The sequence below is a fragment of the Chenopodium album genome, chromosome 6 (assembly GCF_948465745.1).
Source record: "Chenopodium album chromosome 6, dcCheAlbu1.1, whole genome shotgun sequence".
Taxonomy (NCBI): Eukaryota; Viridiplantae; Streptophyta; class Magnoliopsida; order Caryophyllales; family Amaranthaceae; genus Chenopodium; species Chenopodium album.
This window is the reverse complement of record NC_137839.1, coordinates 34,763,799-34,781,015: the sequence shown is the minus strand read 5'-3', so window position 1 is coordinate 34,781,015 and position 17,217 is coordinate 34,763,799. Positions and strand designations below refer to the sequence as shown.

At 34.8% G+C, this 17,217-nt stretch overlaps 1 protein-coding gene, 1 long non-coding RNA gene and 1 other non-coding gene across 3 annotated transcripts; 2 read left to right on the top strand and 1 right to left on the bottom strand.

The window, feature by feature from the left end:
• Positions 1-363: 363 nt before the first annotated feature.
• LOC145636879 (putative F-box/LRR-repeat/kelch-repeat protein At1g11620) lies at positions 364-1,158 on the bottom strand. The gene has a single exon (XM_081688416.1). The coding sequence runs from the start codon at positions 1,156-1,158 to the stop codon at positions 364-366; it is 795 nt and encodes a 264-aa protein (XP_081544542.1).
• Positions 1,159-9,825: 8,667 nt separating this feature from the next.
• Positions 9,826-14,479, top strand: LOC145634820 (uncharacterized). Its single transcript, XR_014113599.1, has 4 exons — positions 9,826-9,995; positions 10,104-10,218; positions 11,244-11,285; positions 14,277-14,479. It is a non-coding gene; the product is annotated as an uncharacterized LOC145634820 (long non-coding RNA).
• A 257-nt stretch (positions 14,480-14,736) lies between these two features.
• On the top strand, positions 14,737-14,842 carry LOC145637670 (small nucleolar RNA R71). Its single transcript, XR_014114413.1, has one exon. It is a non-coding gene; the product is annotated as a small nucleolar RNA R71 (small nucleolar RNA).
• The last annotated feature ends 2,375 nt before the right edge of the window (positions 14,843-17,217 follow it).

Here is a 17,217-nt window from a genome sequence, read left to right as displayed (position 1 = left end):
TAAACAACTTGTAAGTTGATAGAAGCCATGCTTATGTACCTGTTAATCGCCTTTGGGTCTCTTAAGAGGATTCACTAAACTCTCGACATAAGTATCTACATAACATATTTGATTACCAACAGTCCTTACACAAATTTCTCTCTGCTGGCTAGTAATGTTATAAGACATCAGTTTCATTTCAGAAAAAACCAAAGTTAGACCGAAAATTTTACCAGAGTCTTCATCATAAGTAACCCTTCCAATATCGTTCTGTTGAAAGAAGTTATATGCATCTAAACTCGATTTTTTGCTATCGTACAGATACCACCGCTTTTTGGGCACGCGCTCTCCAACATCCACTCTCAAAATCCATATATTGCTACTCTAAGCAGAAATACCAAATACTGCTAAAGATTTGCCTAAAACAAACAGAAACTTTATCATTCGCCTCTCAGGCAATTCAACACATCGAAATTCCTCCCTCCGAAAATCTAAGGAAAGAACATGGGTGTATTCGAACTCGCCATCTTTTCGAGCTCCATCGCTCATCATCCAATGCGCTGCCCCTTGACAGAAATGATGCTGAAATTGCATACCACTAAACGGAATTGCATCATTCATCTCAACAGTCTTGGTCTTCCAACAATTATTTTTACGTGAATAAACCACGATTTCTGACGATAATTTCCTTATTCTAAATCCAATCACCTTGTAATCTTCAGTAGAAGGATCAAACCCCAGAACAAATTTGTTGACGAGGTGGTCGAGCATCGGACAAGGAGGAAGTATCAAAGTTTTTGTTACATATGGGTTACATATCCTCAACAATGGATACTGTGTTTGTGTAACAGTATAGACATATTCTTGGAACAAAAACAAACCATTCAAGATATCCCAAACCCTGCAATCTCCATGTACAGTAGTAATTTGGGCAATTTCTTCAAATGTGGGCTTAACAACTCTGATTACTAGTTTAGACCTTTCATTGCGTCCAGTTCTTTCAACTAGTAGTAACCGATTCTTGTAAGAATTGTCGTTGAAATGTTGAAAGTGTTCTGTAATGAAAGCAGGGGAATCGATGATTGTACGCCAAGATTTGCAGACGTCTCGTAATCGTAGTAGTGTTTTCACCGGCAGCTTCTGAAATACCACCTTCCATAAGTCTGGATATAACTTCATGTCTTCCGGCCACGCGTCGCCGTGTCGAGTTTTCATTTTCTGGGTTTGCATTATAAGGAGGGAGTTGGAAGAAAAGGGTCGTTCTGAAGAGAAAGAAAATGAGCGATTGCTTGAGTTGTGCAGTGTTTGGGGTAATCTAATTAAAAAATTTATGTAAATGAGTAGGTGACTTACTGACTTGTGGGGTTTTTATAAGAGAAGCTCCAAATGTTTAAGGGGCGGGAAAACTAACTACCAACTAACTGATACAAAATCCACTTAAGTTTTTCCCAATAAAAAAAAAAAAAAATCCAAAAAAAAAAAAATCCAAAAAAAAAAGCACAAAAAAGGACAAAAAAAAAGTTGGACCAACTAAATCTTAGGGCTCGTATGTTTTCCGTTAATTGGGTTCAATTTGTAGGCCCAATGTATTGGTCTTAATTTTTGTACGCATATTCTTAGATGCACCCTCTGCACCACCCATCAAATAATCATTTTATACACCAAACGCATATATACACTATATACTACTGGACTCTCTGGAGTATTGGTATATATTACTTCATCTCCTCCCTTCAATCTTCTTCCTAATTTATTTCTTTCTTTGTTTCTTAATTTTCACATAATTTTTTCTCTTTTTTCCAAATTCTTTACTTAATTTTAAATTTTGGTTGAAATTTTCTCTCTCCACTATGTTTGACAATATCTTCTAGTATTAAAATTTTCTCTCTTCTCCATTTTTTAATATTTTCAATTATTTGTGATGGATTTAATTGGAATCTTGAAGAGATTGTAGATAGAAGTTAGTTTATGTTATTGATTTGTAATTTGGTTTAATTGGTTATATTTTCTAAATTTGTGATTGATTTACAATTTTTGGGTATTTGTCAATTTGTAATAGGTGATGAACACTAGTTGATTGCACTACTTTTTCTCTTCAGTTTTCTTTCCTATAATAATAATTTTAATCAAAAATTTTTATCAAAGTTTCAATCATAATTTTCATCAAAATTTGATTCACCTTTGTTTTTTCTCTTTCGTTCTTCATTTTCTCTCTCCTCTGCTTTCTTTATTTTTCTCTTTTGTTTCACTTTCTCGATTGAATTTGTTGCTTACTATAGAATAAGTTTTTATTCCAGGATGTGTTTTGTTTTGTTGATTGTAATTAGATATTTTTTTTTAGGTTATATTCAATTGTAATTGTATTTAGTTTAATTTATATCACTTTGATTTATGTATGAATTTTGATTTTTTTTTTTTTTGTGGTGATTTTTGTAATGAATTTTGATCAATTTGATTAGGTTTGTGAACATGTATTCATATGAATTGAATTTACGACCTTTAATTATGATCATAAGAAAATTGAAGAAATAAAAAATAAATTGATTATGAAACATACGCATTATAAGTATTAAAAATATGAACATATGCATTTTAGAAAATGAACATACGCATTCAAAATATGAACATATGCATTGGTTCATTTTTGAATGCATATGAACGTAATTAAGCATTTCAGAAGGTGAACATATACATTAAAAAAATATGAATATATGGATTTAGAAAGTGAATATATGCATTTCAGAAAGTTTACATAAGCATTTAAGAAAGTTTACAAAAGGATTCAAAATATGAACATAAGCATTTATGAAAGTGAACATATGCATAAAAAATATGAACATATGCATTTCAGAAAAGTGAACATAAGTATTCAAATTGAACATAAGAATTCAAAATATGAACATATGCGTTTCAAAATGTGAACACAAGGTATCCGTTTGATTTCACTAAATTTTTTGACAATTCCATTAAAAATTTCGAACAATTGAGTATTGAACAATATTCAAACAAAATTAAGTGATAATTATATAAATTCAAACAAAATTAAGTGAAATTCACATAAAACTGCCTTTTTGGGAGAATCCGTTTGATTTTTCATCTTATCACAAATGTTCATGTTTGATTTTTAAAGAGTGAATTGTGTTTGATTGTTAGAGAGAGAAAATCAAAGAGAGGAGTGATCAATTTAAGATTAAGAGTCTCGTTTTTTTAAATAAAATTATATGAAAAAATAATACTCCCTCCGTGTTTTAATAAGTGTTACACTTACCAAATCCGGCCGTGTTTTTAATAAGTGTTACACTTCCTTTTTTGGCAAAAAGCTACATTAAAATATTATATCTCTCTCCTCTCATGGTGCCTACCCAAACCCAATACTACTTTTTTTTATTACTACCTCTGGAACACATTAGATACAACTTTTGCCAAAAACGGAAAGTTCACATTAAATGCAACTTTGCTATTCTTTCTTTTGTATTAATTTTTTTTTTTATTGAAATTACAATGGTACCATAACTAAATGTCTTTAAAATTTAATTAGACAACTAAACTAAAGATATTAACAAACATAATCTAACTAGCTTATTTTAAGTACTCCAACTAAAATTAATTCATTTCCCCACCTAACTCATTAAAATGACCCAAATTAAAACAAAAAGAAAAACAGAAAAATTGAGCCCTAATTTCTTTCTCGGATTAAAACCCTAGATCTAGTTCATCTTCATCACTTATCTTGCTCATCTCCACCTTCATCTTCTCTCTCCACCTCCACTTTCTCTCTCCTTCCATTGTAGGATGGAAATATCATAACCTTCATCTTCTCTCTCCACTTCCTTATTGACCGAAAATGGCGGATCTCACCCCACTTGATAAAGCTTGTTTACTAAGTGACGATTTGGACGAAATTCGGCAACTCAACAAGTTAATTGAGTTGATTGAGAGCGCGTCATCAGCTTCAACTATTCGCCGTCGCTTTAATTGTGAGGAAATTGGTAATGTTTTGAGTTGTAATTCCATAAAAGCTTTAGCGAAAGTTCTAAGATCTGTTGAGGAAGATGAGGAGGCAAATAAAAAAAAATGCTCCAGAATATGGTCATGGAACACCGGTTTTGAAAGATCTAAAAGTGTGTGGGGGTTCTTCTTCCACCAAAAAGCATGTCCTGTTAACACTGCTTAGACTACGCCGTGGTCCTCCCAATAAGATCACATATCTGATTGAAGAGGAGGAAAGTAAGGCTACCCTATTGGGGAAAAAACGCAAGGGATCTGGACAAGAAGATGATGAGGGAAATTCACCGAAAATGTCATCCCCCTGTCCTCAGCGTAACAGTTTCTATACCCCTTTGCAATTTTTATTTTGATGCTTGATGACCCTAATTATCTACTATTCCGTTAAATTTGTTGATGAAAATTCACCCCAAAAATATGTTTGATGAATATTTTGTTTGATTATGGGTGAAGATTATGGCAGATTTTTGCTGGTTGATTATGGCAAATTATTTTTCTTTAATATGGCATGTTATTTTGGTTGATTATGGAAAATTATTTAGCTTGATTATGGTATATTACTTTGCTTGATTATGGCAGATTATTTTAAGCATTGGTCGTTTATGCTTTTGTTTTGAGCATTTTGGTATTTTGTTTGGAAATTAATAATTATATACGGAGTAGGTGACTGCTGAAATTTTTTGATGATTATAGTAGCATTTTATGAAGGATTCAAGTGACTGTCCATATTTGTAATCACCTTGCAATTTAGAAGTGTCAACTTTGAGACAATAATTACCTTGTTTATTGCATGTTCATTTAACTTAGGTGATTGTGGCAGACTACTTTTCTTGATTATGGGAGATTATTTTACTTGATTACTTTGCTTGATTATGGGAGATTATTCTACTTGATGATTATGATGATGGTTATTGTTGATGGTGATGATGATTATTGTCGATGGTTGATGATTCTTTTTGGGTGATGATTATTGTTTGTTGGATTTTATTTTTTTTGTTTTGGGGAGGCATGTGGTTGATGGATGATGATGTCTATGGTTTAATGGTCTTAATGACATTTATTGAGAGACCTTGTTGCGCGTATTGGTCTCAATGACAATTATTGAGAGACCTTGGTTTTCTATGCATATAGGAGTCCCAAGTTTTGGCTTTTGTGACTTAATTAGATTCCTATTTTTGTTATAGCTGATGTTAACTCCTAAGTCCAAGGGATGAAGGGGCTCATAAGATCCTAATAAGCTCATGTATGATGCTCCTACAATGTGTTGCTAATGTTTGTTTTGATACCAAACATGATCATACAAAGGTCGTGTGGGGATGCTCCAATATTTGGTTAACACGTTATTGTTGAGGTAGCATACATGATCTCATTAGTTGATTAAAATAAACCCATATGATGGATTATATTTCTCGCGTCCAATGATCTGAATGTGTTAAAAATAGCATCTACGTAATACATACTACAAAGTGATTCATCATTGATTTGTCATTCAATCACATACACAAAAGGTTTAATTTTATCATAGGGCACTAATCAATTGCCTATGTTCAACAAAAAATTTTTGCACACGTTACAAACTGACTGCCTAATTGAAATGAAAAAAAATGACAAACGTTAAACTAAAAAAAAAAAAAAACAAAAACTAGGCTAAAAAAAGAATAAAAAAACAAAATACACATAACCTATTAAACTTGTCTACTATCTAAGTCCTTTATGAGGTTATGTCTGGAAGTCTGCTCCTGTGTTTCTTGCTCCTTTTCCTGCATTTAGTCTGCATATACTTCTTGTTGATCACCTTCAGCCCCTCCTTTCCATGCCATTGTGATGAATATTTCATTGATAAACTTTCTCGCATGTTCTATAATAGCTGGGCTTACCTTCAAATTATCTGGAAACAAACCAAGATTCTCAAGTCTGTCTTTTTTCATGTAGGGTGGTGTGAAATTGTTGCCACCTTGACACTTAAGAATTTCAACCATTGTTCTTTGCAATGTCAACCAAACAAACTTATTAACCTTTGGCTCAAAAGACTCATAAGCTTCCTCAACCGTTTCAATTAATTCATTGAAGTTATTTGGAAATGAATGATATTTAATTGACTGAATACAATTAAATAACCCTAAATCCAACACATTCAGATCAGGGGATTGAGCGGGTTGGTATACCATTTGTATGTTGAATCCATTTTGTGTAGTGGCTGCCATAAACTCTTCATCTCTTGGAATTTGGCGGGGTCTTGCGTTATCCCAATGAATGTATATATCTTCCCTTTTGTTTGCTGGCCATATTGTAATGATTGCCGGAATCACCTTCTGCACAAGCATTTTCCTAATCTCATCCTTGTTAACATTCTGGACAGCTTTGATTTCCAGAGTTCATGCACTTCTGTTTTTGCTGTTTTTCTTTGCTGTTTGGTGGATAATAAATGGGAAAATTCCGTATTTTCCATCAAAAGTGATCATGCCGCTTGTGTTTGAATGTGGCCTTGAAATAAGAGCCATGAACATGGCCTTCAATTAAAACCTTCTGGATTGTTCACATCTGTAAGGATTATCTTCATTAGGAAGAAGATAAAACCTCCTTATTTCGGGGTTTAAAAAAAAACCATTTTTCATCGATATGGATGACATTATCCATATCATTGATTGTTAGATATGCTGATGGCCCCCTGGGAAAAATGTGTGACAACACCCATTTGATCCTTACTATTTTGTGGTTGTATGTTAGTCTTGGATGATTGTTGCTGGTGTGGGTTCTCATAATGCCCTTCTTTTTCAGTCGATGCACAGTTGATTTGTTGACTTTTAGAGGCGCAGCTGATGTGTCTATTTTATATATTATTTTACCCCCGTCCGTTGGTCATAATTAGTAGTGTTTTTGGCTCTTTAGAGCCACTTTTATTACTAATTGGTGCTTTCTAGTGTTTTCGTAGATTTGGTTGACTTTTGCAGGGATTTATGCTTTTGGAGTATTTTCCCGAGATATTTTGGAGCAATCACGAACATTGGAGAAGCACGACCAGATTCAATAGCCCAGGGCCGGTTAGAGCCATCGAACCGGTGATTAAGGGCTCGGTATAGGTGATACCGGGGCATTTGGACCGAGTATTCAAGACCTAAAGAGGAAACCCAGATTGGCCCGAAGAATTGGAGCCCAATCGAAGTCCAAATAGTGGCCTAAATGAGCCGCCCGGCCAAAAAGGCTGGCGCCCGGAGGCGCGCCCGGCCTGGCGGGAGAAGCTTAGTCTGGCGCCCGGTGACGCGCCCGGTCGGGCGCGAGATTAGTGTTAGAGTCAAAAAAGGCGCGCCCGATCGGGCGCGTGTTTTTTTAGGAGACGTTTAGTGTCGTTTTAATTTGTTTTAGTTTAGGATTTTTGTACGGAGTATAAATACTCCTCCGTAATACGATTTTAGGACCTTCTTTCTTAGACTTTCTCTCTCTACTTAGTTTTCTCTCTCTTAATATCTCTCTAAACCTTTGTTCTTAATTCTTTAATTCCAGATTTATTTTGGTAACGATTTCTCTTCCCTTAATCTTAGTTATTTATTTTATTCCTTTCATCATGATTTATTTTATTACTTTGATTAGTTTAGTTTTTAATATGTGTGAGTAGTTTAATTTCTAGGGTTTATGGGGATCTAATAAATAATATGAAGGGGTAAATTATTGTTGTTGATTATCAATGCTAGATTAATTTCCTATTGATTGATTTAATGCTCTGTGACTAGATTAGGCCTATCTTTTATGCATGAGTTTGACAATATTGGTTCAAGAATCGAGAGATGAGAATTAATGTTTAGGTCTAGTTTCAATAGGCAAGTTAATTTATAAATGGTTAAGTCAAGATTCGAGAGATGAGATTTAATACCGGTAAATTAATTGTGTGATTGTAATACGTAGCGAGAGCCCTTTACAATCTGGTTAATTGATGCATTGATGTTTGACTATTATTGATTATTGGTATTGCATGATAATTTCTTATTGGATTGTTTTAATGTTTTACAATTGCGGCTTGTAAAAGTATAGCAATATTAAATTGATGAATCGAGCAGATGTTAATTTGATATTAAAGGCTAATTTCAATAAGAACTTAGATCTAGTAAATTGCGAGAGCCTGTTAGATCTATGTTGATTAATAAATTGCGAGAGCCTGTTAATCATGTTATTTATGCAATGTCAATGATTGATTACTATGTTTTACCCTGGAGTATTATTTATTGGTGAACCTATGCCCTAGATCCTTTTATATATTGTTTTCTTCCCATTCTCAACCTTAGTAGTTTAGTCTTTTACTTAATTATAAATATTGGTTACTTAAATAATTTAGATTATAATATTTAATTAGGAGTAAAAAGACTTGTTTCCCTGTGGAGATCTACCTTACTTCCCTATCTACCTTAGTTAGTGATTTAGGTAATTATTTTTGATTAGGGGATACGACTTTACCCTGTTAGCAGCATAGCTTCTTTCAGTTGTCCTCAAACGAAGAGGCACCTCCTTAGCTTTGGGCTTGTTTTCCCAAGCTTCTTAGTTCTAACATCAACCACTCCCCCTTGTTCTCTTTGTTTGCATAAATCTTTATAAATTCTTGTGATGGTAGACTTGTGCACACCGTAATCTCTTGCTAGTTTGGCTTTGCACCTCTGGGAGATTGTTATCTATTTGCAGTGCTAGCATTGTTTGAATAAGTTGCCTTTGTGTCTCAAAATTCATTTCTGGTTTTAGCATATTCCTTTGATCATTGTCTTCATACCCGTTGTTGAAATGTATATGTGGATCATTGTTGGATTGCCCCATTTCTTCCTTCAATAAAATTTGATCAATGCTTAAAAAATCAGAACTTTCCATGCGTTTTCTTTGATGCTGACAGGTTGTTGATGAAGAAAGAGGTTGGAAGAAGTGCACAAGATCGACTATTAAGCTCAGATGCTGATGTTAACGAAGATACTCTTTTTTTTTTTTTTTTTTTTTTGGAGGACTCACTTAATTTATGGTGTATTAATTAGGACATTATGTTTGGAACCTTGTTACTATTGAAAATTTATGATGAAGTTGCTGGTAGTTGATTGAATTTATAGTGAAAATGTGATAGTAAATGTGGTACGGTGGATGACAAATGAAGTTGGGTCAAAGTTTTGAATTTTGATTGAAAAATTCAAGTTGTTCAAAATTTTAAAATTGGGGGGAAATTTTGGGGGAACTATGGCTGAAATTTAGGAGGGAAACGTACATCCCTCCAAGAATCAGCCAAAAATTCCAACATAATACACTCCCACCTAAATATGGTCCCCACGACAAACCCCACTAAAAAAAATTAATTTCTCTCTCTAAAATAGGTCCCCACCTTTTCCCTCCACATTTTCTCTCTCCAATTTTCCTAATCACATGCAATTAAAATACAAAAACTACACTACTCAAATTTTGCCTAGGAGTCTATGAGAGCTCCAAAGTTCACTACACCAAAAACTAGATTAGAGATCGCAAAATATAGAACGGCTATGAAAGGTAGGCGTTCTCTGGAAGAATATAGATCGTCTTTATATAAGAGACGTTCTGTATGTTAATACATATGGAACGGTTAGTATAGTTAATCGTTCTCTATTTCTTTTTACTCAAATAATTAAAAAAAATATTATTTATTATAGATTATATAGAACGGTCATCTTGACAACTGTTTTATATTGTATTAATTAATTTTTTTTTGTAAATTAGGAGGAAATTATATACGGAGTAATAATTTACCCAAATTATCAAAGGTGGTTAAGAGGGAAAAGTCAGTAGAAAACTTCATCAAAAAGTGAAACCTACATCTCATTGACTCATTCATCAGCAAAAAAAAAAAATCATTAGCAAAAAAAAAAAAAAAGCGAAACCTCCATGAAACCTCCATAGCAAAACCTTCATCAGCCACATACTGTGCCGCTCCACCGCCGCTTCACTGCCGCTTCACCGCCGCTCCAGCGCCGTTTCACCGCCGCTCCACGTCTGCAGCACCGCACCAGTAAATCGAGGTAGGCTCGGTTTTTTTTTTTTTTTTTTGGTTCGATTTTTTCTTCTCAAAGAGTAATTGGATTCTAATAATTGTCAATTTAATTGCATGAATCTTTCAAATTATGAAGGAAACAGAAGTGAATTCGTAGTTTTCATCTATTAAAGTAATTTGCAATTCGAATTTTAGGTGATTGAAAAAAACTTCACAGTTCTAGTTTTAGGGATAAATTCCGAATTATTGCAGTAAGTTCAATCAAATTACCCTTAATTTTGTCGAATTTGATTTAATTTCAATTGTAATCAAAATTATTTTAGCCAAATTAATCTTACCTTAGTTCAATTTAGAACCCTAATCAGATTTAAAAAAAAAAAAAGGAACATAGAGAGAGGACTTCCATCAGTGGCTCTTTTTCTGGGTTTGGAGGGGTTGTGAGGACTCATTAGGTAATATAGTTGTTGCGGTGAGTTCAAAAATTCATGGCAGCCTTCCTGTTGATGTTGGGGAAGCGTCAGCTTTGTGTTGTGTGTTGTCTATTGCCATTGAAGATGGTTTTCGTAGTTTTGTCTTAGAGATAGATTATTTGAAGCTTTTCCACCATTTGAAGAAAGGTCTTGTTTTGCCTACTGCCTTTGGTCATGTGGTTAGGGACATTATTATTCTTGCAAACTCTTGTGATAATGTTTCTTTTTCTTTTGTTAAAAGGGAGGGAAATAGAGTTGCTTATATATTAGCTCTACTAAGTAGTAGTTTCAATGAGATGAGAGTGTGGCTTGAGGAGTATCCTCATGAAGTTTATAGTACTGTTTTGGCAGATTTGGAGGCTTTAACTCCTTAATACTATTAGTTTACAGCAAAAAAAAATGTGGGACAACACTTTCACTCAAAAAAAAATAAAACAGTTAGATAAACATACGATTTTTTGTTTTGGTTTAGTGGTGGTAATATATGCTAGCTGTTGGTAGAATTGATGAGGATATGGCTGAGCCGGGTTCGGTTAAAAACAAAATGTTTGGGTTTTTGTGCTTACATCTGCTTTTGAATAAGATTTAGAGCCTACATAGACTTGCTATTTTGCCTCTTCTTTGGCAGAATATTCATCTGCATTTTGCCTCTTCGTACAGGTTATTATGCTATTAAAAAATCTGGTTCTTGTATTGAATTTTACAATCTGTTTTTGATATTAGATTTTTGCAATCTAAGGTATTATTTTATTTGACTATAATGACACTTCTTAACGATGATTTCTAATATATTATAATGTTTGTAGGTTGATGTCGTAAAAGAGAAAGCATTTTGCCTCTTCGTACAGGTTATTATGCAATTAAAAAACACTTCAGATGTTCAATTTAACTGCCTTCCATCTGCCTATGTGTTCAGTGTTATGAACTTGGATAGTGTCAAGCTTGGTGATATCTAGGCAACTATTAGTGTGAGGTTTTCATTGCTGCATTTTTTCTATTCATCTCCCTGCTAGGATTTAGAACAGAACAGAGTAATCTAAGCTAAGAAACAGGTTGCTTGGACGATGACCAACACCAAATCCGCTGTCAATTGAGCAGGCAGGTTGGTTTCCCTCCCATGCTCACCCAATTCAGACACTCTCAGCTGATTGACCACCCAATCTACCCAAATCTGCTGTCGATTGGGCATGCAGGTTGGTTTCCCTCCCATGCTCACTGTAGACACCCATTTGTGTCTCCCCAAAACCAAACCCAGTGATGAGTACCTTTCACGTTGAATCATAATCGAATGAAGTGAGTGAAAGTGTGGAAAGTTTAGTGTTGCGGATAGTTTTAATTCTTTTCTCTTCTCTCTGTTTTTGAAAACTTATTTTAAGAAAATAGTCAATCCAGTTTGGTTGGTCCATGATAAGGATCCAATAATGGTGTAGTTGGATGGGGTTTGAAAAGACCTTTCCAACGATATATTATAAGCCCAATTCCGATGAATATCGAGGAAGTTATGGCCAAAATACTAAATTGGGCCCGATTTGGTTTTTATATGCGGCCCAATGATCTAGAGAAGGGCCTATTATTAATTATCATTCCTAAAGCTATAAGCATTGATTATAGTCTTTTAGAATACTCTAGGAGGTTCTTTTAAATCCTAGTGGAGTTAGGATTGATAATTATGTTTTAAAGAGTTTGAAATTGAATAAAACTACTCCTTTTAAGAATCCTTGTTTTGTATGAAGTGGAATATATTCAGATTTTATTTTCTTGCCTCATAATATTTATCCAAATTTTATATGGTTGGATAGATCTTGAAATTATCTTTCCAATGATATATTATAATATTAAATCCGAGTTATAACGAAAAAGATATGAATGAGACATGAAACTTTATCCAAAACTGAAACCCTTCCACTATTTTGGTCATATCTTTTTATCAACAACATGTTTTAATCTGATTTTAATTGGGTTGGAAATTAGACTTTAAGAGCTTTCCAACGACATATTATATGCCTTATTTGGACTTCCGAATCAAAAGATATGATAAAAATAAAAACGCATGAATTTCTGAAATCAGCGCCAAACGCCAGCCATTGGCGCCTGGTGCTAGCCATTGGCGCCTGGCACCAATAGCCTGGTGCTGGCGCCAGCTCTGTTTTGTGTGCGCCAATCTCGTTTTTCGTGCGCCAAGTGCTCTGCTTTGATATTTTATCTTTTTGGCTGATTTCTCTATAAATAACGTATTAAAAACTCCGTTTTCATTCACCTACAATCAATTTTCATTCGCAATTATTAACTCTCTAATTCTCTCTTAATCATTCACCAATTCTCATCAAGATTTTCTTGATTATTCTCTCTCTCTCTCTCTTTTTCTAAACTAGCCTTTTCTCAAATACAAAATTCCGCATTCGCAAGACTTAGATACACCTAGCCATATTCGAAGTTGCCTTCGCCCTAGACGTGAAAGGTTTAATTTCTGAGGGTTTGGTCCCAAATCTCTATTTCAATTATTTAATTTAATTGTTTTGATTATTATTTTCCTTGAAGTTACTAACGTGTGTATTTTGTTATTAGAAAGAGGTACGAGGCATCAAAGTAAGTGCTTTAATGGTTTTAATTGATATTATGATGTAGAAATCATGTTTACATTGTTATTATGATATTCCTAGTATCATGTCTAGGGTAATTTTAATATTAAATATGATTGTTACGATGCTTCTTATTTTCTTCCTAATATTTATGATTGTTAGTATCATGTTAGGGCTAAAGATTTGATTTTTATTTCTTAGTGACATGCTAGGGTTTGTTATTAATCTTGTTAGTATCATGCCTAGGATCTTGCTATTATTATGCTTTAATATTAACATGAACATGATTATAATTATAATTGTTATAATTTATGATTATTATTATTATTTTGATGATGATTATTTTATTTATGATGATTATGATTATAATTTTGTTATCGCTATAATAATTATTATTATGATTAATATGGGTGTTATCATGATGATTATTCTTAATTATATTTGTGATTATTATAATTATTGTTATGATTTTATTTGTTATGTTGCTTGATATATATTTATATTTATTGCTTGATCACACCTTTATTGCATGTTTAAAGGGAATTGGTACTTGTAATCACGCTTAATAAGATATTAGTAATCTTGTTAGGGTTAATGTGATTATAATTCAAGTGATCGCCAATAATAGATTTATTTGTGCATTAATATTCAACCAACATAGATAAACAGGTTTAGGGTTAATCCTATTGATTGCATGTTAATCAGAAAGCGCACATGAATACGATCAGAATAAAGTAGCGGCCTATTATTAGGGCAGGTTCAATCTCTTTTAGGTTGGATTTGTACCTTCATCCCCGAACCCTTATTTGGTTCTAGACCTTATGGAGTTGACGATCTCTTGGATCGTTAAGGGGTGTAACCTTCACCCTGTGAACGGTTTACAAGTTCCTAAAAAACTTGTTGGCGACTCTTTTGCTCTATCTTCTTCCCTTTTGGACGCCACCGTACTTTAGTGTATGATCACAGTGGGGTTCAAGCTAGGGGTTTAATGGTTGAAATTATTCCCTACACTCACCCAATGGCAAACTCTAATTTTTATCCAAACTTGGTAAACACAGTTTCATATATGGTTCAAATGATGTTGCAGGTTGCCACATTTGCTTTAAATTACAAGGGGGTAAAAAGAGTAGACAGTTTGCATAATTTGCATAATATCATGTCAGACCTACTCATTTGCCACATTATGTTAAATTAAGGTATTGTTATAATATATGAATTTAGGTATTGTTATATCAGATATCTTGTCTTTAAATTCTGCAGAGAGGATTTATAGTGGCAGAAGAACGTATAAATTAAATTATGTATTAGGGAGAGCTTCAATCTGGTGGAGAGCTTTCAAGGCTAGATTAAGAAAAGACTGGATGTACGACACCAAGGGAGTAAATCCAAATTGTATGAATGATTCAATTTAATTGTGGCTGGATGTTTTAAATTATATATATGAAGTATATTTTGATGGCTTTCATCGTATCTGGAAATATTTTTGTTAATTTTATTATACAGAAATTTAAATTGCTCCAATGCATAAACACCCTTGCTAGAAGTAGCATCCCTTTCTCCTTCGTACCAATCATCATAGTGCTTTGCGGCCTCCTCTATAATACACTCCACTTCATGCTCTCCCTTGTTCATGATTGGACCACCGGCCGCGGCGTCTAGGCTTGTTCTTCCTTGAGGTGTGAGACCTCCATAGAAAGTGTGAATGAGTTGATACTTGGGTATCTCATGGTGTGGGCATTGACGTTGAAGCTCTTTGTATCGTTCCCATGCCGCACTTAGAGACTCACCACTCTTTTGGCGAAAACCTTGAATCAAAGACCGAGCCTCGGCGGTCTTCCTATGGTTATAAAACCTCCTCAAGAAAGTCGTAGTCACTTGGTCCCATGTTGTGAGAGAATTAGGGGGCACCTCCTTCTCTAGCCATTCTAGACCTCTCCCAATTAGCGAAAATGGAAACATTTTGAGGCGAATATATTCTTGAGTCACTCCATTGGCCTTTATTGTGTCACAATATTTCTCAAACTCTTTAAGGTGCTCATGAGGACTCTCAAACTTTCCACCCGAGAATTGTTTCCTCTCAATCAAGGCAATCAAATTAGGCTTGATTTCGAAATTGTTGGCTTGAGTAGTAGGAGTTAGGATCCCACTTTGCGCTCTAAAAGCTTCGGGGGCCCCAAGACGACTCAAAGGCGTATTCTCTCCCATTTTAGAACCTTCTTCACTCTCAAACTTACAGGTTGAGAAAGGGTTGATTTCTAAACTCGAAGATGATTTAGGGCTATCTAATTCTTCACTTGAGGGTGAAGAGGGTGGAGTATCTTCTAATTCTCTTACTCCTCTCGTTGGAGTGTGGGAATTTCTACTCCTTGCTCTTGCTTCTCTTCGAAGTAGGGACAAAGACCTCTCTAGCTCTGGATCGATGGGAATCAAAGATCTTGAGCGGGTTCGTCCTCTGTTCATACAACAAAGCTAAGAAGAACGTAAGCACTGACAAGTAACAAAAGTAGCAAACACTAACAAATAAAGATGAGATAGTCTCAAACAAGCAATGAAATAGCAATGGAAACCGTCTCCCCGGCAACGGCGCCAATTTGACAAGGCAATAATCGTGTCGTTGAGCGACTACACCTAAATCAAATGAATTTATAACGCTCTACCGACCTAATACGTGTATAGGGTAAATAGAGGGGTCGAACCACAGGGAGAAATGCTTAAGCACTGCATTCATTACCTAGGGTCTAAGCTATCTCGGAACAAGAAGTGTGAATAACTAGAAGGTTAAACTAAGAAAGAAATGGATTAAAATTAATATAGCTAGGCACCAAGGGAAATGGGTAGGTGAAGTTGACGCTTGATCATGCAATAACAAAGTAGCATATCAATGGTAAACTAAACATGCATGAATACCGAAGTAAAGGGGTCCAATCTAACCGCCTTCCGGGGTTAATTGGTTTCTCCTAACATAGCCTCTATGTTTCCACATTAGAACCATATATTAGAAGGTGCAAACAAAAAATTATCGATAGTAATGAATCTCAACTAAGTCAACTTCCGTTACTTGTTAGTAAAGACTCATCTTTGATCAACTAACAATGTGCACTTGCAAGAAAGACCAAAGAATATCAAGCATGCAAAGACTTTAATCACCATTAACATAACCCCAACATTATAAGCATGAACAATTAGCAACTACACCATCCCCACACCCTTGGCTAGGTGACTACTCACAAATCATATTGAAAACAATATCAATCATCAAATCAATAAGCATCAACATGATTAATAAGCAAAGAAGAAAAATCAAAGCAAATAAGCAAAATAAAAAACAAAGGAAAAGAGAAAGAGTAAGAGATTGCTCATTAATTGAAGATGAAGGTCTACAAAGGATTGAACAAAACTCCTTCTTCAAAATCCAAGTTCATCAACGAAGAAAACCACACTTTCTCTCTCTACCAATGAAGACTAATAGTGTTTCTCTCTCTAGATTAAGCTAAAATGTAGAAAAATTAAAACTGAGTTAATCTAATCTTCAAAACGTTCTAAGATGGGACTTATATAGTCCGTACAGAGCCAGCTGATAAAAGGAGAGGTCCGACCGAACAAATGGGAAGGTTCGGCCGGACTACAGGGTAGGTTCGGCCGGACTACAGGGTAGGTTCGGCCGAACCATGGGTAGGTTTGGTCGAACCTCCCTGATCCTGGTCTGGTCAAACTTCTGTGGTTCGGCCACTCCTGCAAAACTGCTAAATTTCATCTTGCCCCTGCCTCAACGTTCGGCCGAACCACTGAGCAGGTTCGGCCACACCTTCAGGAGGTTCGGCCGAACCTCTTCTGAATCATGCTTCCTCCAGCTTCCCTTGAGCTTAGCTTCCTCCTCTTGAAAATCCCGATGGTTCCTACAAAGCATAAGCATGAAAATCACAATAAGAACAAAGAGAGAAGACTAAGAAAAGGGAAGATAAAGGAGAAAGAAAAGAGGAAGCAAAACTAAGTAAAAATGCTTAGAAAAAGGGCCAAACAAGTGCAAATGAGGGGAGAATCCTTAGAGAAAAAGGATAAAGAGTGGCATAAATGCCACTCATCAAAATCCCCCACACTTGCCTTTTGCTTGTCCTCAAGCAAGGAATACTAAAACAAAAAGACAACACACACAACAAGCATAATATGACAAGGGTTAAGAAAATCAATCAAGCTTCCCGAT